Below are 22,549 nucleotides of genomic sequence, written 5' to 3'. Positions count from 1 at the left end.
AAATCATTCCAATAATGTCAAAACATAATTGAAATATTGGGTTTTGTTCTAAATAATCAAAATAGTATTAATTAAAAGAAAAAAAAAACCTTAACCTAATTTTTTTTTTAAATGCAAGAAAATGATTTTCAAAATTCATGATTTTTAATCATTGACGCTCAACTTTGAATGCTTTGTATTTAATCGGGCTAATTATTCGACCAAAGTTTATGTTAAATTTTATATTGTATTTATTTTTTTAATACTCTGTATATTTTAACAAATTCGTAGTATATGTTTAACAATTATGCCAATTTTGATTGGGATGGAGTTCGGACCTAAGACATTTCTTATAGAAACTAATGAGTAAGTTAAGAATAATAAATAGTTAACGGAATATTCCGTTACTAAAGTTTATACTATCGAAATCTAGGGTTATTGATACGTTCTCCTGCGAATGTATCGAGACTTCTTTTTCGAGCAAAGAACAAAGCTCCAGGAAGATTAAGAAGAAAGATGAGTACTGTAATTCTTGTCTGCTAGTACTGAATAATACATAGCTTTAAATAAGAAAAAGGAAATAACAAACTAAGCTTATTTTTAGGATCACTAGTGATGCTTAGTCCATCCTATAATCCGCATAGCGACTCGGTAACTTGCGCATTCTTCTCGGCCTGTCAATACCAATTCCTCTATGATCTGTTCTTGCTTGCATGGCCTCTTTTCCCATGTGGTCTGGATGCATGGCCTCTTTTCCCATGTCCTCTGGATGTGGTAGTGTCATATCAGTACCCCCCGTTTCAGAAAACACCTTGTCCTCAAGGTGAAGGCTCGGAAAAAATTCAGCAAGTGTATCCACAGGAACCCAAATAGCATCCTCTGGTGGTAAATCAACCCAATGAACAAGAGCCTGCCGCTCTAACAACCCTTCATGCAAAATAGAACGAGTGGCCAGAACGGTCATTGGAGCAGACGACAAATGCCCCATGAAATCCAATGGAAGAGTAGGTTGTGGTGATTCACTTGCATCGCCCCGGTACGGTTTGAGCAGGAAAACATGAAAGACGGGGTGAATTTTGGACGTGGCCGGAAGTTGTAGACGATATGCGACAGGGCCAACACGTTCCACAATTTCAAATGGCCCAAAGTATCGTGCGCTTAGTTTGCGAAACGGATGGCGCACCACCGAGACTTGACGAAAAGGTTGGAGTTTCACCCAAACATTAGCTCCAACGTCGTATTTGACATCACGTCGTTTACGATTAGCCATTTGCACCATTCAATGTTGAGCGGCAGATAAATTTTCTTTGAGCTGTGAATCCTGTGATAGGAGCACATTACGATCCTTCAAAAGGTCATCCAAAACACATATAGTAGTAGCATTTGGAACATAATGTGGAATAACTGGTGGCAGTCGACCATATAGGGCCTGAAATGGACACATTATAATGCTTTGGTTGTAGCTGGTGTTAACAGAATTCAGACCAACTCATCAACGAAACCCATGTTGTCGGCCTATCACTCACAAACGCACGGAGATACTATTCGATGCCCCGATTCACTACCTCTGTTTGGCCATATGTTTGAGGATGATACGCAGTACTATGCCGGAGACCCGTGCCACTAAATTCAAATAGAGACTTCCAAAATGCACTAGTGAAAACTGGATCACGATCTGAAATAATTGAGGTCGGGAAGCCATGGTGTTTGACAACGAAAAAATCAACAAACAAATGTGCAGCTTTCCTGGCTGTAAAATGGGAAGGTAAAACCCCAAAATGGGCATACTTCGTTAGCCGGTCAACCACCACCATAATAACAGTATAACCTTGCGAGGGTGGTAGTCCAACAATAAAATCCATAGTGAGCTTATCCCAAGCAGCATCAGGAATAGGAAGCGGCTGTAGTAACCCTGCGGGAGTGCTAGTCAAAAATTTGGTTTGTTGACACGTGGAACAAGAGGCAACAAAATTTTCAGCGTCGCGTCGCATGTTTTGCCAAAAGAATAATGCGGACAACCGCACTAACGTCTGTTTCACACCAGAATGCCCCGCCATCTTAGTCTCATGGAACTCTCTAAGCAACATTATTTTTAAAGAGGAGGATGTGCTGATATAATAGCGTTGCCGGTAGAGTAATATACCGTTCCGCCGTGAGAATTCCACTGGCAATTTATTTGCCTCCATGCACTGGTGAAGGACCTGTAAATCTTGCAACTCCAAGTTTTCACGACATAGAATATTCAAGAACTCTGGCACAGGCCAACTCGTCGCCAATATAGTACATGCGACCTCATGCCGTTGTGATAACGCATCTGCTGCAACGTTCGCCTTGCCTGGCTTATATTCAATACGAAAAATCATAACCCATTAGCTTGTGAATAAATTTTTGCTGCTCTGGAGTGTGGATCGTCTAGGAAAGAAGCTCTTTGAGGCTGAAATGATCTGTTTTAATAGTAAAGGAACTCCCTAGCAAGTAATGACTCCATTTCTGGACGGCAGTCGTTAGCGCCTGTAATTCCTTCAAATATGTGGAAGTCGTTCTCCATTTGCCTTCCATTTTCTTGCTGAAATAAGAAATTGGGTGGCCCTGTTGCATGAGAACTGCTCCTACCCCAGTGCCTGACGCATCAACTTCAACCTCAAAGGGTTCCGAAAAATTCGGTAAGCGAAGAACATGGGCTGAAGCCAATGCTTCCTTCAGCCTATGTAAAGCACGATCAGTCTCGGGCCCCCCATTTAGGAGCGTTGTTTTTTAAAAATCAGTAAGAGGTGCTGCTATTTCTGCAAATCCTTTAATAAATCGACGGTAGTATCCCGCCAATCCCAGGAAGCCTCGTAATTGCTTAGTGTTCATGGATAGAGGCCAAGTGAGAACCGCATCAATTTTTTTGGGATCCATTTCAAGCTGCCCATTATGGACGATATGCCCAAGATATTCAATGGAGAGACGTCCAAAATCACATTTATTGAATTTCAAATAGAAGTGATTAGTTTGTAGGATGAGCAATACCTCGCGCACATGCTTTAAATGCTCCTCCATAGAGGAGCTGTAGATCAATATGTCGTCAAAGAAAACGATCACATATCTTTGCAAAAATGGCCTTAAGATCGTATTCATGGCAGCTTGAAAGGTGGAGGGCGCATTTGTTAGCCCGAATGACATAACCAAAAATTCGTAATGCCCTTCATGGGTCCGAAAAGCAGTTTTAAAGATATCCTCATCTGCAACACGGATTTGACGATATCCTGCTCGCAAATCCAACTTAGAAAAAATGGTTGCACCTCCCAATTCATCAAATAACTCATCAGCAGTCGAGATCGGAAATTTTTCCCGGAATGTAATGGCGTTTAGTGTTCGGTAATCCACACAAAATCGGTAAGTGCCATCTTCTTTTTGGACTAACAAAATAGGTGAAGAAAAAGGACTCCGGCTTGGACGTACGATTCCCTGCTCCAACATTTCCCGAACTAACTTCTCAATTTCAGATTTTTGAAAATAAGGGTAATGGTATGGGCGCACATTTACGGGTTTAGAATTAGGTAATAAATGAATATTGTGATCAAAGACTCTATGAGGAGGTAAGGATTTAGGTTGCTCAAAAATTAGTGAAAATTCGAGTAGTAAGTCCCGAAAAGGTTCTGGTAAGGTTGGAGGAGTGGGTTGCATTTGAGTAGGCTCTGCAACGTCGGTAGTATTGATGTGGTGAATCTCATGAAGTGTCTGTATGGCACCATTGGTCACCATTGCCTGTAACTGGTTGAAGGAAATAGGTTGATTATGTAGGCCAGAGTCACCTTTAAGTTTGACATTTGTTGAGCCCATCTGGAACTCCATAGTCATTTTAGAATAATCATGTGTAACACTGCCTAAGCTCTGGAGCCACTGGACGCCTAAGACTACGTCCGGGCCAACGATTATTAACACATGTAAATCCATAGCAAAAGTAACCCCCTGCATGCAAACCTCCACAGCCGAACAAACATGCTGGCACCCCAATGTATCGCCGTTCTCAATATAGACCTGGAATGGCTTGATAGCTTTGGTGGGCAGGTGTAATCTCTCTGCGATAGCCGAAGTTATAAAATTGTGGGTGCTTCTGCTATCAATCAGCACCATGCATGAGGATCCTTTTATGTTGCCGATGAGTCGTAGGGACCGGGGGCTGCCAGGTCCTGTCATTGTATTAAGCACAGAGACATCACCAGATATTACTTCCTCGTCAGTATGATATTGATTGACTACCATAGGTTCATCTTCTAACGGCTCGTCATCCTCATCGCCAATAAGCACGAGGAACCGCCCCTTGCAACGGTGACCCGGGGTGTATTTCTCGTCACAACGAAAACACAGGCCCTTGTCACGCTTTTCACGTATTTCAGCGGAGGTGTATCTCAGTATGGGCAGTGCTTGGGTGGGATGCGCCATTGGTGCTGGCAATAATCCTCTGGCATTAGTTTTCCCTGAAGGTAAGATATTGGGCTGTAAATTAGGACTCGACCGTATCGAAAGCTGTGAAAAATTTGAACTTCTAGGCTGCCACCTATTGTCTTCATGTATCACCAGAGGACGTGGTTTTTCGTTGTATGCAGTACGACACTCTAGCATAAGCTCATTATAACGAGCTTCATGAGCTTTGGCCATCTCAAAGGCTGCCAAAATCGTTCGGGGCCTGACCATAAGCAATTCACGGCGTATGTGGGATTTCAACCCACCTATGACATAGGAAAATAGCTGAGTCTCGTTTACTCCGGTCACCCGATTAAGCAATTTCTCAAATGCTGCTTGGAAGTCAGCTACGGTCCCGACTTGTGTAAGCTTAGCCAACTCCGCCAAGGGATCCTCAAAGTGTGTAGTGCCAAACCGTTGTTCAACCTTTTCCAAGAAATCATGCCACCCAAAAATTAGGCGGTTCCGTTTCATCAAACGGAACCATTCAGACGCGTCTCCCTCCAAGCAAAAACCAGTAGTTTGCAAGCGTTGCGGTTCGGGGGTTTGTTGGAAGTCAAAATATTCTTGGATGTTGAAAATCCATTGCTGCGGATCTGCTCCTCCAAATTTTGGAATGTCTAATCTCATACTACTGTGTTTCTGCACCATGGGTGCTCCTTCAGATTAACCTTCATCCGTAGCTATGGTGAGGCCAGGATTAGCTTGGAATAGAGCTTGCTGATTGGTGGGGGGTGTTGTGGTTGCCATCTCTGACTGTTGTATCGTCTTAGCCTTCTCATTGGTTTGCCATTTTGCTTCCATGGAAGCCATGAAAGTTTGGAATTGGTCTTTCCACTAACTTTGCAGCCAGGCCTCTTGGGTGGTCATTACTCCGTCTAGCAGTTGCTTAAGGTTCTGCATGGTTAATGGTGTATCGGGAGAATCGGCCATGGATGGTAGCTTGCTGCTGTGGGTTTTTTTTTTGTTGTTTTTTTGTTTGTTTTTTTTTTTTTTTTTGTTTTGATTGTCTCTCAACGAGAGCACCAAATTGATACGTTCGCCTGCGAATGTATCGAGAGTTCTTTTTCGAGCAAAGAACAAAGCTCTAGGAAAATTAAGAAGAAAGATGAGTACTGTAATTCTTGTCTGCTAGTACTGAATATTACATAGCTTTAAATAAGAAAAAGGAAATAACAAACTAAGCTTATTTATAGGATCACTAATGATGCTTAGTCCATCCTATAATCCGCATAGCGACTCAGTAACTTGCGCATTCTTCTCGGCCTGTCAATACCAATTCTTCTATGATCTGTTCTTGCCTGCATGGCCTCTTTTCCCATGTGGTCTGGATGCATGGCCTCTTTTCCCATGTCCTCTGGATGTGGTAGTGTCGTATCAGTTATTTAAGGAAAGACAATAATATAATAGAGGGTAAATAATGAAAATCATGGATAAAATACTAAAATTAAAATAATATGAACCATTCATTTTAAGAAACAATTACACCACTATTTTTTTTTTTTTGTTCGAGTTAAGAGTCAACATTATTAACTCTTATTAGATGGGTAGATTTTGAAAAGATTTGTATGTTGTGTCCCACTTAAGTCGGACTACACTAGCCTTTTTATAATCCAATCAAATACTTTTTTTTTTCCTTCCGTATATAATCTTACCCTTTCCCTCAATTTTTTACTATTTTTTAATTCTCATTTTGATTTAATAGTATTTGCGCCCGTGCGTTGCACGGAATGAATTTGTTATAATATTTTATAAATATTTAGATCGATATACAATTGTATAAATTATAACATCAAATATTATATAATATAATTGAAGAATTGAGTTGCACCGATTATGTTTTATGATGTTATCAATGCTTGAATTTGAGTAAATAATTGTCCAATTAATAGATAACGTGTAGATATACGCATTCGGCGCTGCAACTTTAGAGATTTTATATATCAGTGTTTAGAACTTGTATTAATTGGGCTAATTAACTCGTTATCTAGCAATTCAGTTAAAGAAATTATTTATACGAAAGATATATTTTCTATGTAGATATATAACAATTTTGTCATCTTTATATATATAAACCATAATATCAATGGCTTGAATTATACATTATTGAAAATCTCTTTGTAGAGAACATTGGTAGTAGTAACACAATTTTATCCATCCTCGTCTAGAGTTAAAATCACCAAACCATCAGGATGGGTGACTCGGGAAAAAGTCACATACAATTAACCGTGATTAAAGACTGGTTTTTTCAGTAATAACTCAACGTGAGTTAGTGTTTGACCCTGACTTTTGTTGATAGTCGTGGCATATGCGAGCATCAAACATGAGTTGTTTTCGTTAGAACTTGAAGGACAATCTCGTATCAGAAGGGTGAAAGACATTTTAATTGAAGATTTTACTTTTATTAATAGTATAAATATAGATTGGTGTCAATAATAATTAATAAATTATTATTTCCTTATAAAATTACATAAAATTTCAAATGGATTTTCTCATTTATTACGCAGAATTTGTTTCCGTTATTCTTACAATTATAATGGTTTAATTATTCTCAGAATTTGATAATCATTTTTTATTTTTAAGTTGACTTTAATTTGTGATAAAAATTCATTAGATATTGGTCAATTTTCATATAAAATTTTGTTACCAATTAAACTTTATTAAATTTTTTTTATCAATTAATTAATATTCATATTAATTTGGACGGGAATGTTGAAGATGATAATTTTACTTTTATTAATAGTATAAAGTAAATAAAAATTAATAAATTATTATTTCTTTATAAAATTACGCAAAATTTCTAACGAATTTTCTCATTTGTTACGCAGAATTTGTATCCATTATTTTCACAATTATAATAATTTGATTATTCTCAGAATTTGGTAACCATTTTCTATTTTTATGTACATATTGACTTTAATTTGTGATAACAATTCATTAGATATTAGTTAATTTTCATATAAAATTTTGTTACCAATTAAGCTTTATTATTTTTTTACTACTTAATTAATATTCATGTTAATTTGGGCTGAAATGTTGTAAATGAGGATTTTACTTTTATTAAAGTCATTTCACTAAGAACCTGGAGCTTGTGGTTGAGTGGAAGGAACTCATCCATCCTTATTAACCAAAGGTGAGCAACTTTAAATCTCCGGGTCAAAGCATAAATGATATTGCAATAATTAATTTATTTATGATCATTGGTTCACATACTTGATTTATTTATTTTTTTCTTTAATTATTCTCGTTGTAAACATAAATGATAATGCAATAATTAATTTATGATATTTATCAAATTGTATTTTTTAAATATAAAATTTTCTCATGTTTAGGGATTAAAAAATATTTTAGAATTATTTTTTATTAGTAAGTAATTTTATTTTTAAAATATTTTTCAGCAACCCAAACACTCCATTAGTCTATAATAAAAAAAATGAAAAATCATTAAGAAAATTGAAACTAATTAAAGTAAATCTAATCATGCTATATTTATTTGTAACTGTATATTAATTTCATTTTGAAATCAGTGGTTCACATCTTTGAATTATTTATTTTTTTCTTCAACTATTATAAAAAAAAAATTATGATATTTATCAAATTGTATTTTAAAAAAAAAATATAACATTTACACATGTTATGAGGGATTAAAAAATATTTTAAATTATTTTTTATTAGTATGCGTTTTTATTTTGAAATATTTTCCAGCAATCCAAATACTTCCTTAGCCTCCCATAAAAAACGGATAAAGAAAAGTCATTTCTTAAAAAAATTAAAACTAATTAAAATAAATCTAATCATGCTATATTTATTTGTAACTCTATATTAATTTTATTTTGAAATAATTGGTTCACATATTTGAATTATTTATTTTTTTTCTTTAACTATTATAAACAAAAATTATGATATTTATCAAAGTGTATTTTTTTTTTAATATAACATTTACACATGTTATGAGGGTTAAAAAATATTTTAAATTATTTTTATTAGTATGCATTTTATTTTAAAATATTTTGCACTAATCCAAACACTTCCTTAGCCTCCCATAAAAAATTGATAAAGAAAAGGCATTTCATTAAGGAAATTAAAACTAATTAAAGTAGATCTAATCATGCTATATTTATTTGTAACTGTATATTAATTTCATTTTGAAATCATTGGTTCACATATTTCAATTTGTTTTTAATTATTATAATTTATAAACAGAAATAATATTGTACTAATTAATTTGTGATATTTATCAAATTGTATTTACACATGTTATGAGGCGTTAAAAAAATATTTTAAAATTATTTTTTATTAGTAAGTATTTTTTTTTTAAATAATTTCCACCAACTCAAACACTCCCTTAATCTCCCTTAAAAAACTGATAAAGAAAAGTTAACTTATATGCAACACTTAACTTATGAAAATACATGCACATACTTCTCAATTCATTCTCAAAGACAAGATAAAGATGCTCTACGTGAAATGAGACTTTTGGAAAATAATACTTAGGCTCACGTTGGCCACTTATGCACTTTTAAAACATGATTTACTTGTAATGCAATTTACTGTACAACATGCTTCAATTCTATATATCATGTGAACTCTCAATGATCACACATTCATACTTGGGTTGCAAAACAACATACTTTGCATACTTCCACAATTTACAGACTATAATCTCTTTGAGACATAAAACGCACTTGAATCATGCTTTTCTAACAAACTTAATCACTTAATGATCAAGCTTCTCTATTTAACACTCAAATAACATCAGGAAGATCAAATAGGCAGTATAAGTCTGACACAACTCACTTGCACATTACTGTAAACAATTTCAATACAATTTCTATCATAACATGCTCAAATTTAATCCAAATTCAACGAAATCAAAACCAAAACGTGCGTCATGACGGCCCCAAGGGCCCGTGACACCCGGTCCGAAACGACACGTAGCTGAGTCACAAGGGCCGGCCACAACACAGGAGGAACTCACGGATCATGGGGTTATACACTTTATAGATCAAAAGTTCTTAATAAAATCTTTCTATGGATACATAGTATTTTCCAAAATATACGATATTAATAGCTAAGTAATTTTAGGGAAAAGATAGAATAAGCTTCAAGTATCTACATGATCAAATATATACATTTATGCCTCATACATAATTATATATGTACATATTCTCAAAATTTAGTTTAACATTTATCAAAACATATATGCTCATAAGTATATAATTCTAGAAATAGAGTTTTCTTGGCAAATCATAGCTTTTGGTAGTTTAAACCCTTCTCAAACATATTTATGATTTTTATAAAAAATACTTTTATATATAAATAACCCTTCAAGAACAAATAATATAATATATACTCCAAGATAATTTCTAAAATGTTGAAGTAGCTTAAGTGGAAGGGATTCTAATTAATAATCATTATGTTAGGGGTTCAAATCCCACTTTAAATAATTTTCCAAAGTATAACATAGCATAAAATGTAGTGTGCTATATATGGCGACCCTTAGTAATAGATGTCCACGAGATCCGTTACTAAGCTGGTTTCTGCTACTCTCTACTTCTCTTCGCTTAAACAACACAGATCGGATACTCAAACCCCACAAAATTACACAGCATATCAGCAACAAATATCCGTTACACAGCATATCAGCAACAAATATCCGTTACTAAGCCCCGTGGGCTGGCTGGTTTCTGCTACTCTCTACTTCTCCTGGCTGGTTTCTGCTACTCTCTACTTCTCCTGGCTGGTTTCTGCTACTCTCTACTTCTCTTCGCTTAAACAACACAGATCAGATACTCAAACCCCACAAAATTACACAGCATATCAACAACAAATAGCTTACATTTCATCATTCTAAACACCTAAAATACATATATAAACACACTTGAACAACTAATCATGTAAATTAAGGAAAAATACTAGATTTGGGAATCCATGGGTTATACCTCAAGATTCAACTTCAAGAATCCCTCCATCTCCAACCTCAAGCTAGGTCTTCATCTTCACCATCTCCATTTCTCAAGCAACCACCAACACAATACCCAAAAACACATCTAGCTTAGATAATCTATCTCAAAGACAAGCTAATCAAAGGAAAATGGAGAGGAAGAGATGCAATCTTACGAAGTTTTGGACCTAGGTTTTTGGAAAATGAAGCTTCAAAGATGAAGGAGGATAAATGAGAGAGAGAGATTCACGTGAGAGGGGAAAATGGCTGCCAAGGGAGATGAAGAAAATGAACAAGAGTTAGGGTAGAATTGTGTTCTTTTGTTGCTAGGGTTGAGGGGTAAAAATGTAATTGCTTGCTTTAAAATATCTCATCAAATGCTTTGTCTTGTAAGAATAGTCAAGGTTCACCTTATATCATGAACCAAGGCTAGAAAGATTATTTTTGAATAACTTGGGGTCAAAATAGATTTTTTCAAAGATGATTTCTAAACAAACACTTGGTTCAGAATTCTCCCGGTCTCACTCAGATTGGTTTCTTAATTTAAAACTTGGTATGCGAAGTATCCGAAAATTTAGGATTTTGGATTTAGAATAAGTTTTGGTGTTGAATTAATTTAAAATGTGTTCAAAATAATTTATTCAAACACCAATTGATCGCAAAAATTTTTAATGGAGTGAAAATGACTATTTTGAAATTTCTTAAAATTGGATTTATAAAATTAAATTTTGGGTTGTCACAGTGGGTCGGGGTGGGTCTTTAAAAAATAAATCCGCGGTGGGTCGGGTTGGATTCAGGTTCTATGTACAAAACCCGCCTAGAATCCCACCCGACCCACCATGTGTGTGTGTGTGTGTATATATATATATATATATATATATATATATATATATATATATATATATATATATATATATATATATATATATATATATGTATGTATATATATATATATATGTATGTATGTATAATAGTAAAATAAGTACTAGTATGTAGTTATCTATAAAAGTTTATATAACTTCGTGTATCTTTTTACTATTTTTATATCTAAACTACTAAGTTTATTTTTAAAAATTAACAATTTAGTTATTATATTTAAATATTTCTATTATTTTATATTTTATTATCACTAATGAATTTTATTATTTTATTATGTGTAAGTAATTAAAATATTATTTTTTGAAAAAATAATAAGATGATAATTGGTAGGTACTCGTAGTGGGCATCCGCACCCGGTGGAGGTGGGGTGGGTTTTGAAAAAGTCCATCCGATGCGGGTTGGAGGTGGGGGGTGGGTGGAGAAAATATAAGGTGGGTTGGGTGATGGATGTAGCTCTCCCCGACCCACACCCGACCCATTGTCATCCCTAACTTTCAAGCACACACTTGTTTTGAAAAGCACATAGTTTTTTAGTAAGGCATATAGTCAATTAGTAACGCACACACTCGTTTTGAAAAGCACATAGTTTTTTAGTAAGACACGTAGTCAATTAGTAACGCACACACTCGTTTTGTAACGCATATATACTTTTTTAGTAAGGCACAAGCATAATCAATTAGTAACGCACACACTCGTTTTGAAAAGTTGATAGTGTTTTAGTAAGGCACATGATGGAGTTTATAAATAATTGCGTGAATTGTTTTAAGGGTGAGAAGCATTTTTTGAAAGCTGTTAAAGCTCTATAAATAGAGAGCTGAGGGTGAGACTATTCACTCAGCACCTCTTCTCTTACTCCTTCTCAAGTCTCTCTCCCTATTTCTGAGATGGATAATTTGAGTCTGTTGCTTCCTGGATTTCGCTTCCGTCCCACTGGCGAAGAACTGATCCTGCATTACCTAAACCCCAAAGTTCTTAACTTGCCTTTGCCCGCTGATGTCATCCTTGAGATTGATAATGTCTGCAAAGTTGATCCTTGGGATTTGCCTGGTACTATATATACACTCGATGTTTGGTTTCTGATGTAAACAAAAACGTATAGTAATAATTTAATTTGGGTACGTGTTTATTGTATTCAGGTGGTTTAGATGGAGAGATGTACTTCTTCAGCACAAGAGAGGTGAAGAATGGGAGCGGGAATCGGTGCAGCAGAGCTACCTTGTCTGGGTATTGGAAAGCCACCGGTAAGGACAAGAAAATCACGGTTTCCGGTGAGGCGCAAGGCGGCGTTGTTGGAATGAAAAAAACTCTAGTGTTTTATGAAGGGAAGCCTTCCAATGATTCCAAAACTGATTGGATTATGCATGATTATCGCCTGGGCGATGCCCCTCAGCCCCAGGTTTAATTTGACGCCATCTTTTCAATTCTACTCCGTTAAATTAGTTAGTTTCCCCCAAATGAAACCTTCCTTTCATCTCAGGCAAATTTGGTGCTGTGCCGAATCTTCCTGAAGAAGAGAGGCCGCGAGAGGAGCCGAGCTACAAGTCTAATACCAGCATTCCGTGATTTCTTCGGCGCAGAGAGAGCCGATTTGAATCTGGCTCCGGTTTCCTCATCGTCCTCTCGCTCCAGTTCTGTTACCGAGTCTTAGAGCGAGAGAGTATTACCAGGAAGCCACCATCCCAGCTGCTCAAGTTTTCAAGAAGCTGCATGTCCGATCCTTTAGTTTCTTTCAACTAATTTCATGCTTTCTAGTCCTTTAATTCGGAGATGTACTTTTTTAGCTGTCAATTCCAACTTTCTTCCTTCAATTCTGTGTGTTTATCACAACCGACAAATCAACACAACAATCACCTGCTAGCTAAGCTTAACCGCTCAAAAACTTTAACGTTAATAATTAAGTAACCAAAATAGTCTTACACTTGAAAACTTTGTATCAAGGCAACTAGTATTTTCGCACGTATGTTGCACAGAATATAATTTTATTATAATATAATTATGTAAATTATAACATCAAATATTATATATAATGCAATTGATGAAATTGGTTGGACGATCGATTATGTTTTTCGATGTTATCTTTACTTGAATCCTAGCAAATAATTACCTAATACCCATGCGATGTACGGATAATTTTTTTTAATTATATACTTAGATAATAAAATTAAAAATCAAATTATAAAAAATCTAATATCAATCGTGTACATTTATTGATTATATAAGATTAGTGTCAAATATCACTCAATTAATTGAATAATATATGACTCGTTTGTCTACAATTATACTAATACTAGTTTGTTTACGCGCTTTGCGCGAATGTGATAATGCCTAATAATTATTTTTAAATAAGTATTTCATAGTATATCAATGCAATATTATATAGGAGATGTTCATGCATAGGTAAATAAATGTTGAATTTGTTTATTTAAATCGGTAATTTAAAGTATATAAATGCAAGATAATATATGAGAGATTGATTATAATTGTCACTAAAATAAATATATGTTTGCAACTTTGTAATAACGCTAGTCTAAATACTTAGTCTTAAAGCGATAGTCCAAATAAATACTACTTTTGGTTTAAATTTCTCTAATATAATTCTTCTAAATTTTCTTTTGGGTAGCATTGTCATTGTTTTCATCTTCAGTACATGTCTTCTCTTTTTTTTTTTTTTTTTAATTTTTTTATTGGTAGTGTGTCATATGCAATTAGGTTACTGGTGGCAGCATAGAGGGACTCATCCTGCAATGAGATTATGGTGTAGGAAGCTTTAGATTTGCCTTTGCTGTGTATATGATTAAGATTTTAGTTGTAATATGAACTCTTTATCTTACAGACACCTATTGATATTTAGTAGTGGTAGTTTTTCCCTACATGTTTCATGTGTTGTGAGATGTGTGTAGTAGGTTATCATGTGAAAGTATTGAACAAAATATTAATATTTATTATACTTGTATAAAATACTTGGTAAATAAATATATATAACATGTTTTGTATTATAACTTTGATATTTAATTACAAGATAATGTAAAAAGAAAACAATGAACAATGTAGTGAATATAATAAATTAATAAATTTGAAGGTAAGGAATCTTTGAATTGTAGAAAATAAAGATAATATAACTAATTTCTTCTTTTAAATTGTTTTATAATGAATAATTTTTTTAAAATAAAGCATTATAGACATCTAATTCTAAATTAATTAAATGCATATGTATTATTTTTTGTTGTAGCTACTAATTTATTTAATTTAATTAGAGTAATAAAGTGTCGTACATACTTTTCATCAACAATAATGAAATCAATAATTTTTTTTTTAATTTCCATTCCTTGTTGAGACAAATTGTTTTGAGAGTTTGTCCATGACAATTGCTACAATTGCTGTCAATAGAGGATGATAATAAATAATTCAAAATACATGGTTATAATAGATATTAATATAATGACATAGTAAAAATTAACTTACAAATTTCTTTAAAAGTTTTCATACATTGATAAAATTTTGATGTGTAAACTTGTTCAATTGGAGCTAGTATGATGTTAACATTGTCAATTATTTGGAAAATGATCCTACCGTTTTAGAGTTCACGTGTAATCGTATTTATGATCAACAACTTTGTAGTTAGGCCGCGTAGGTTTGACAATGATGTAAGAACAATTTTGTCTGATAAAAATAATAGTATAATATTTGTAAAGTAATGTACAATTGTACCATTATAAAAAAATACAAAAAAAATTAATACCATAATGACCTAAATCATTCTAATAATGCAAAAACATAATTGAAATATTAAGTTTTGTTCTAAATAATCAAAAGAAGATTAATTAAACATCTAAAAAAAAAAAAAAAAAAACTTAACATAAATTTGGTTTTTTTAAAAAATAAAAAAATAAAAAATTCAAGAAAATCAAATGATTTAAAAGTAGTTCCTGATTTATAATCTTTGGTGCTCAACTTTGAATGCTATGTATTTAGTCGTAGTAATTATTTGACCAAAGTTTATGTTTAAATTTTATATTATATATATATATATATATATATATATATATATATATATATATATATATATATATATATATATATATATATATATATATATATATATATATATATATTTAATACATTTTAACATATTCATAATATATGTTTAACAATTATGCCAACTATAATTGGGATGATGTTCGAACCTAAGACCTTTCTTATATAAATTAATTAGTATGTTAAGAATAATAAATAGTTAACGGAATATTCCGTTATGAAAGTTTATACTAACGGAATTTATGGTTATTTAAGGGAAGAAAAGAATATAATAGAGGGGTAAATAAGGAAAATCATTAAAAGATACTGAAATTAAAATAATATGAACCATTCATTTTAAGAAATAACTACTACCGACATCTTTTTTTATTCCAGTTAAGGGCCTAACATTATTGGCTCTTATTAGATTTGTAGATATGTGCAATTATACTTTTATACATTAAGTACATCTTCATTTTCACCATATCACATTTAGTTTTTTCCTCGTCCACCATACCTGAATAATTAATTGTAATTATTATAAAAATCCAACAATCCATGTTTAATTGTAATTACACTAATATCCGTGTAATTATTAGTTTAATTAACATAATAATTATTAATCAATTATACTAATATATGTGTAATTAATTTCTTAATTACCATAATAATTATTAGGTAATTATACTAATATTGTGTAATTATACTTTTATACCATGTTTAATTGTAATTATACTAATATTCATGTGATTATTAGCTTAATAAGGATAATAGTTATTAGATTTTATATAGTAATAGTTTGATAATTTATAATAATATTCATGTAATTTATATAGTAATAGTTTGATAATTTATAATATTCATGAGAGTGTATGTAAAAGTGTTGTATTCAGTAATGGTGTCGAGAGTACAGAGAGCGAATATATAGATACTAGATAGAGTCCTAGTTTAACACGAATAATATAGTCCTAATACTCCCCCTCAAGCACAAGGTTGGCTAGCCAAAACATTGAGCTTGTCACGGAGAGAATTAAAATGAAGAGACGAAAGAGACTTTGTAAAGATATCCGCTAGTTGATCCTTGGTTGAAATAAAGTGCACTTCTAACTCTTTTTTAGCTACTTTATCGCAAACAAAATGGTAGTCAATCTCAATGTGCTTCGTGCGGGCATGAAACATTGGATTGGCACATAAGTAAGTAGCTCCCAAATTATCACACCATAGTCGAGGAGGAGACGCAGGAGGGATGCCGATTTCATTTAACAGGGAAACAAGCCATGTAACCTCTGCAGATACATCAGCTAGTCCCTTGTTTTCTGCTTCAGTTGAAGAACGTGTCATAGTCTGTTGCTTCCGACATACCCAAGATATAAGATTATTGCCCAAGAGCACAGCAAAGCCACTAGTAGACTTGCGATCATTCGGATCGCCAGCCCAATCTGAGTCAGAATAGGCGTGAATATCCATAGATGTAGACCGAGAAATCCGCAGACCAAGATTCAGGGTGCCCTTGACATACCGCAGGACTCTTTTCAAAGAGGCCCAGTCCGTAGCAGTGGGCGCATGCATGTGTTGACACAAGAGATTAACAGCATAAGATAAATCAGGGCGAGTTACCGTAAGATACTGAAGAGCACCTGCAAGACTCCTGTACTGTGTAGGATCGGCATAGGAAACAACGACTTCGTAAGTGATTTTCGCCGAAGAGACGGGCGTGACTACTGGTTTGCAGTCCACCATGCCAACACGTTTGAGAATATCCTTCATGTACCATTCTTATGATAAAAGCATACTGCCAGATAACGGGACAATTTCAATACCCAAAAAGAAAGAAGGCACACCCATATCACGAACCTTAAACTCAAGTGCTAATTTATCAATAAGCTAGAGCAATAACACGGTGTGAGTCAGAACCTATAATCAAAATGTCATCAACATACACCAAGAAATAAAGACAAATATTGTTACGATAATAGATAAAAAGAGACACATCTGTCTTTGAAGGCGAGAAGCCCACAGAGACAAGAAAATCATGCAATATTGTGAACAAGCACGAGGAGCCTGTTTGAGCCTGTATAGAGATTTTTTTAAGCAATCACACGTGATCAGTTAATGACTTGTCCTCATAACCACACGGCTGTCGCATATAAACAGTCTCAGCTAGCTCGCCCTTTAAAAAGGCGTTCTGAATATCCAACTGGTGAATAGTCCACCCACGCGATACGGCTAAAGATAAGAGAATGCGTACCGTAGTGGACTTAACCACAGGACTAAAGGTCTAAAAAAAGTCTTCTCCAGCAACCTGATTAAAACCCTTGGCCACCAACCTAGCTTTATGACGTTCTATTGAACCATCGACCTTCCGTTTGGTTCTAAAAACCCACTTGCAACCAACAACATTCATACCTGGTTGAAACGGAACAAGACGCCACATATGATTATGGACCAAGGCATTGAAATCTGCGTCCATCGCATCATGCCACTCAGGAAATTTGACCGCCTGAGTGTAACAGGTGAGCTCAGGCACTATGGTAGAAATAGTGGTTAAGGCGACATGTTGATGCGGACCCGAGCTACGAGTGTTCATAACATGCGACCGAGGAGGAGGAGTGACTCGCCAAGGACGTCCGCGCGGCCTGCTGCGCTGCTCAACCTGCTGCTCCGAGACAGTCCGCTCACTCGATGCGGACTGCTCGGGACCATTATCGTCACCATCGCCAGGAGCCGAGACGGGCTCATCAGACTGTCGAGCGTCATCAAAATCCGTGGCCGAGACACCACCACCTCGGTACGTCACAATCGGTGCAGTAGCCCAAGGTTCGGAACATGGTCTAGCAACCTGCGAACGAGGCAACAAGAGAAACAAAGGGAAACACAGTCTCATCGAATCGCACGTGGCGACAGATAAAAACCTTGTTAGTGCTAGCGTCCAAACAGCGATAGCATTAAAGAATCATAGATACAAGCTCTAACATGCATAAACACAAGATTGTGCATCAAATCACTCACAACATCAAGAACAATCATAGAATGTCAAGAAATCATCTTAACAAGTGTAAAATAGTTTTTGTAAAGTATGGGTTACCTTTGTAGACCACAAATCTCTTCCTTAGACTCCTAGACTCCTTCTTGAGGTTCCTCCTCACCCAAATCTTCTCAACAAAACCAAAACCACACAAAGAAGAACCACAACTTAGATAAAGACTATGCAAAACTATTCAAAAACACCAACTAAGCTAAGATCTTACCCTTCCTAGTGCTTTAATGTTGGAAAGGTGAAATCTTGGAGAGATCCCTTACAAGGAAGAAGGTGGTCTTTTCTTAGTTTGGGAAGAAAGCTACTATTCTAGTGAGAGGATGAAGAGTTTAGAGTGTCTTGCCAAATGAGGGAAATGAAATGTGATCTTGCTAGGGAAAGGCTTGAATGCCAAGCAAGTGTGAAAAGACAAGCATGCTCTTACTAAAAGGCTAGGAAGACAAAAAGGCCATGTACAACTTATAAAGCTCAAAGTCCTTTTTATTGACTAAACCAATTGACCAAGGAATTGGTCAATCTAGGTCTTTCGACTTTTAATTGAAGAATTGGAAGGGGAAATTCATGAGAAGGCTTAGAATTAATTTCATAATTAGTTCTATTTAAGGATTGAATTTTCCGGGGTATCACAGACTCTGACTAAATTAAATCCTTTCCAGCTATTCTTTAACGGAATTAATTAAATAATTAATCCGAGTTTAAAGAGCGTAACACGGGGTGTTACAGATTTGGACTTAAACAAGGACTTGATTTGTTAGCCCTTTTGACAGGTTTCACAAATCTTATCCATGTTAAAAGTCATATTTTGTAGTCCCTCTACAAATTCTCGTCTAGCTAGCTTGTTAATGGCCTTGAAGTTGAAATGGTTAAGTTTGTTGTGTCATTCACAACTCAAGTCATTATTACCTTTAGCTACTAGTCACACATTCGGCTTGGCCGTGCTACCACGTACATATTCTTTCGCCTCATTGCTGAAAGAATCGTTTTCACTGATTATGTTGCATTTATCCTTGGAGAATTTGACTTTATAATCTTTGTCGCAGAACTAACTTGTACTGAGCGCAAATTTAACTTTAGTCCTTCTACGAATGATACATCACGAATCGTCAGTCCATTCCTCTAAATATCACCAACACCTTTGGTTTGTCCACTTTATTCGCCACCAAAAATCACCTTTGGACCATTGACCTCATGGAAGTTGCTCAAATTTGATTTATCTCCAGTCATATGCCTCGAGTAACCACCATCTGCATACCAAATGGTCCTGCTCACTTGAAATCAAAGATTAGTTTGTCTTAAGTACCCGTACCTTCTTGGGTCCTTCTGGGTTAACGATGAACTTAGGCATCCACATGAACCTAGAGCTCGTTACGCCCATCCTCGTTCCTCTATAGCCATTAAAGACACGATAATCATAGGGGATGCTTTGAAAGGTTCGGGGCCTTTTCGGTGTATACTGTTTTTGAAATTGGGGTCTTGGCAAGTTGTAATACACCCTAGAATATAATGCTAGCTTATGTCGATGATACCTCTAGAATTGCGCTTCGGCATAAGTTCATGGATCATAAGCCAATCTTCATCGGAAGGAAAAAGTCTTCCGGCACTTCTCATTGACCTTCTAGATGGTCTTTGAGGTTTGGCATACCGGTTATTTAATTGACCATTCGGGTAATGTCTTAGCTTATTCTTAGAGTGACCATTACGTCGTCTCTATGAATGGTTTCGCCTCAATATGTTGTTGGGTTTACCCTTCGGTTGGTTATTCCTTCTTGATTGACCATTCGTGGGATGAAGGCTCAGCCTATCACCACTGGGTCTATGCCGATTCGTGTATTGAACACTCCTCGGGTTACCTAGCGAGGAATTACTTTTCAAAGGTTCCACAACTCGTTGTACAACCTTTCCTTTCGGTTGGCTCGTTAGTTGTGGTTCCTTTCCCTTCTCAACAACTTTCATGGGCTCGGGTTGCAGGGTCTGACCTTGAACAAATACAGACTTTAATTCTCCACTAGTTAAAGGGCCCAATAGTTTAGTCAGAAGGACATGTGGTTGAGAGCTAGGTTATAGCCAAGTCCAGCTCTATCCCCGGTTGGTGTTTGATCATCAGCATTCGATCTATTATCTTAGACCAAATAAGCTCTTATTTTAAGCTACGAGCTTATTTTGAAAACATTATCAAAAAGAATTTATAGTTTATTAGTAGTTTAAAATAAGGTATAAGCTCTGCCAAACAGACTCTAAATATAGATTGAGATTCCCTGTTAGCTATGCTCAACTGCTCAAAAACATTCACGTTAATAATTAAGCAACCAAAATAGTCTTACACTTGAAAACTGTTTAAGACAATTTTATTTTATTTTTGTCAATTTCCTACGCATCCATACGTCAATCGATATGCCATAGATCGGGGTTCACACTGCACTATGAATCTTGGGTCATGTGTTTGTGTTTTGTGTTATGACTTTTTGTGTCTTGCGTTATGAAATTTTGTACCTTATGAATATGAATCATGTACCTGAAAATTAGTAATTGTGTCTTGTATTATGAAATTTTGTGCCTACGAACACAAATTATATATTTAAATCAGATTTGGAAAATAAGTAAATATATAACATATGTATGTATCTTGTGTTATGATGTTTTGTGTCTTGTGTTACGAAATTCTGTAACTTACGAGTATCAATTTTGTATCTCGTCTTCTCAATCCAACAGTTGGATCGATAATGCTATATTATATGACTTGGCTATGATTTTTTTGTTATGTTATGAAATTTTGCACCTTACGAGTATAAATTATGTATCTCGTTTCAATCCATGATTCATAATTCTATGTGAACTCTAATCCATGATATAAATTGCCTCCATACGGCATACACGCATCAAACATGCAAATAAAAAAATAAAATAAAATACATCACTTTAGAATAACTCACCATATCAAAATATCAAAAGGTCCACACAATGTGAAATCCATTATTCCAAAGGTCCCACAATATCAAAAGTACATCCATTTTTATAAGATGCTAAAATAGTACTTTTTCTCCCTGAATTATATGTTTATAACATTTTTTTTTTCTGAATTATTCATGTAAGTATATTAACCCCTTCAATTATTCTAAAAGTGGTGGTTTTCTCCTATGATATATTAAATTAACATCTCTATCCTTAAAAGTAAACATGTTATTTATCTTTCTTCTCCAACAAATTATTACTTATGCGTAGGGATGACCAAGGTTCGATTCGAACTGAACAGGACACTATAGCAATCGAATTGAAAGTTTCAGGTTATGATTCAGATCCAGAACACAATATTTGGATTTCAGTTTATTAAAATCATGAATTGAAAAAATTAGATCCTGAACCGTGAAGCGACGGTTCGAATTGGAACAACTACTAGCATTAGTTTAAAATTAGAATTATAATACTTACAAATAGTGTACGTTCTTTTTTTTTACATTTATTCTTATTCTCACATACAAGTATATATGACCGCGATTTGGTTTTGACTTTGAACCGCCGGTTCACGGTTCCACATCCAGTTTGAACTGTTGATTCAAACTTTATTTTAAAATTTTATTTTTTATTTTTAAAATAGTCTAAATTCAAAAATAAATGTACTTTTTTTTTTCAGTTCGAAACATGAACCGGCCGTTCCGATTCACGATTTTAAAAAACTCTAAATATTGAGTTTCAATTCTAAATTGTAATCTGAATATTTCCATTTGGTTGCTATAGTGTCTGTTCGGTTTGAATCGGATCGTGGTCAATATTTGTTAGAGAAGAAAAATAAATGAAAGATTTAAGGGTAAATATATCTATTTAACATTTCAATGGAAAAAACTGTCACTTAAATAATTCAAGAGAAAAAGTGCTATAAATATATAATTCGGAAGAAAAAGTGTTATTTTCCCTTATAAAATTGGTGAATGAGATAAATCGATCAACAAAATTCTTGCACATTCATACGTTGGTGACAATGCTGACAACAATAATCAATTTGATTGCAAGATTACAATTTTTTTTTTTTTTTTGGTAACCTTGTTTCCACAACCATCGAGAACACAGTTCAATTAACAATTTTTATTTTTATTTTTATTTTTAATTTTGAATACAAAAATTCACGACATAACAACAAAGACCTTGGAAAACATACAATCATAGCTCAATCAGAACTCGGAAACAAGAACAGTACTAAACACATTTTAACGTGAAAACAAATCTGGATAGAACCTGTTTCAAACTGGCTATCA

The 22,549-nt window shown here is 34.5% G+C and overlaps 3 protein-coding genes across 3 annotated transcripts; 1 reads left to right on the top strand and 2 right to left on the bottom strand.

Moving 5' to 3' along the window:
- Positions 1-2,733: 2,733 nt before the first annotated feature.
- Positions 2,734-5,079, bottom strand: LOC109179602. Its single transcript, XM_019329102.1, has one exon. It carries the CDS (start codon positions 5,077-5,079, stop codon positions 2,734-2,736), a length of 2,346 nt encoding a protein of 781 aa, XP_019184647.1.
- Positions 5,080-12,090: 7,011 nt separating this feature from the next.
- Positions 12,091-13,079, top strand: LOC109179626 (NAC domain-containing protein 83-like). Its single transcript, XM_019329116.1, has 3 exons — positions 12,091-12,298; positions 12,388-12,647; positions 12,729-13,079. Exons 1-3 carry the CDS (start codon positions 12,136-12,138, stop codon positions 12,897-12,899), a joined length of 594 nt encoding a protein of 197 aa, XP_019184661.1. The 5' UTR covers positions 12,091-12,135; the 3' UTR covers positions 12,900-13,079.
- Positions 13,080-15,757: 2,678 nt separating this feature from the next.
- Positions 15,758-17,032, bottom strand: LOC109179601 (uncharacterized mitochondrial protein AtMg00810-like). Its single transcript, XM_019329101.1, has 2 exons — positions 16,485-17,032; positions 15,758-15,782 (listed from the first exon to the last, which is right to left on the bottom strand). Exons 1-2 carry the CDS (start codon positions 17,030-17,032, stop codon positions 15,758-15,760), a joined length of 573 nt encoding a protein of 190 aa, XP_019184646.1.
- Positions 17,033-22,549: the final 5,517 nt, after the last annotated feature.

Source organism: Ipomoea nil, unplaced genomic scaffold, assembly GCF_001879475.1.
Source record: "Ipomoea nil cultivar Tokyo-kokei standard unplaced genomic scaffold, Asagao_1.1 scaffold0937, whole genome shotgun sequence".
In the NCBI taxonomy this organism is placed as follows: Eukaryota; Viridiplantae; Streptophyta; class Magnoliopsida; order Solanales; family Convolvulaceae; genus Ipomoea; species Ipomoea nil.
Note: the sequence above shows the minus strand (reverse complement) of the source record. Positions and strands in the feature narration are given on the sequence as shown.

Bases quoted from the DNA above. Each gene is read 5' to 3' on its own strand.
- LOC109179601 (XM_019329101.1), bottom strand. From the start codon at position 17,032: ATGAAGGATATTCTCAAACGTGTTGGCATGGTGGACTGCAAACCAGTA. The intron at 15,783-16,484 runs GTGTGATAATTT...TTAATTATTCAG, and splicing joins GCGTCTCCTCCTCGACTATG to GTATGGTGGACGAGGAAAAA.
- LOC109179626 (XM_019329116.1), top strand. From the start codon at position 12,136: ATGGATAATTTGAGTCTGTTGCTTCCTGGATTTCGCTTCCGTCCCACT. The intron at 12,299-12,387 runs GTACTATATATA...TATTGTATTCAG, and splicing joins TGATCCTTGGGATTTGCCTG to GTGGTTTAGATGGAGAGATG. The intron at 12,648-12,728 runs GTTTAATTTGAC...CTTTCATCTCAG, and splicing joins GCGATGCCCCTCAGCCCCAG to GCAAATTTGGTGCTGTGCCG.
- LOC109179602 (XM_019329102.1), bottom strand. From the start codon at position 5,079: ATGGTGCAGAAACACAGTAGTATGAGATTAGACATTCCAAAATTTGGA.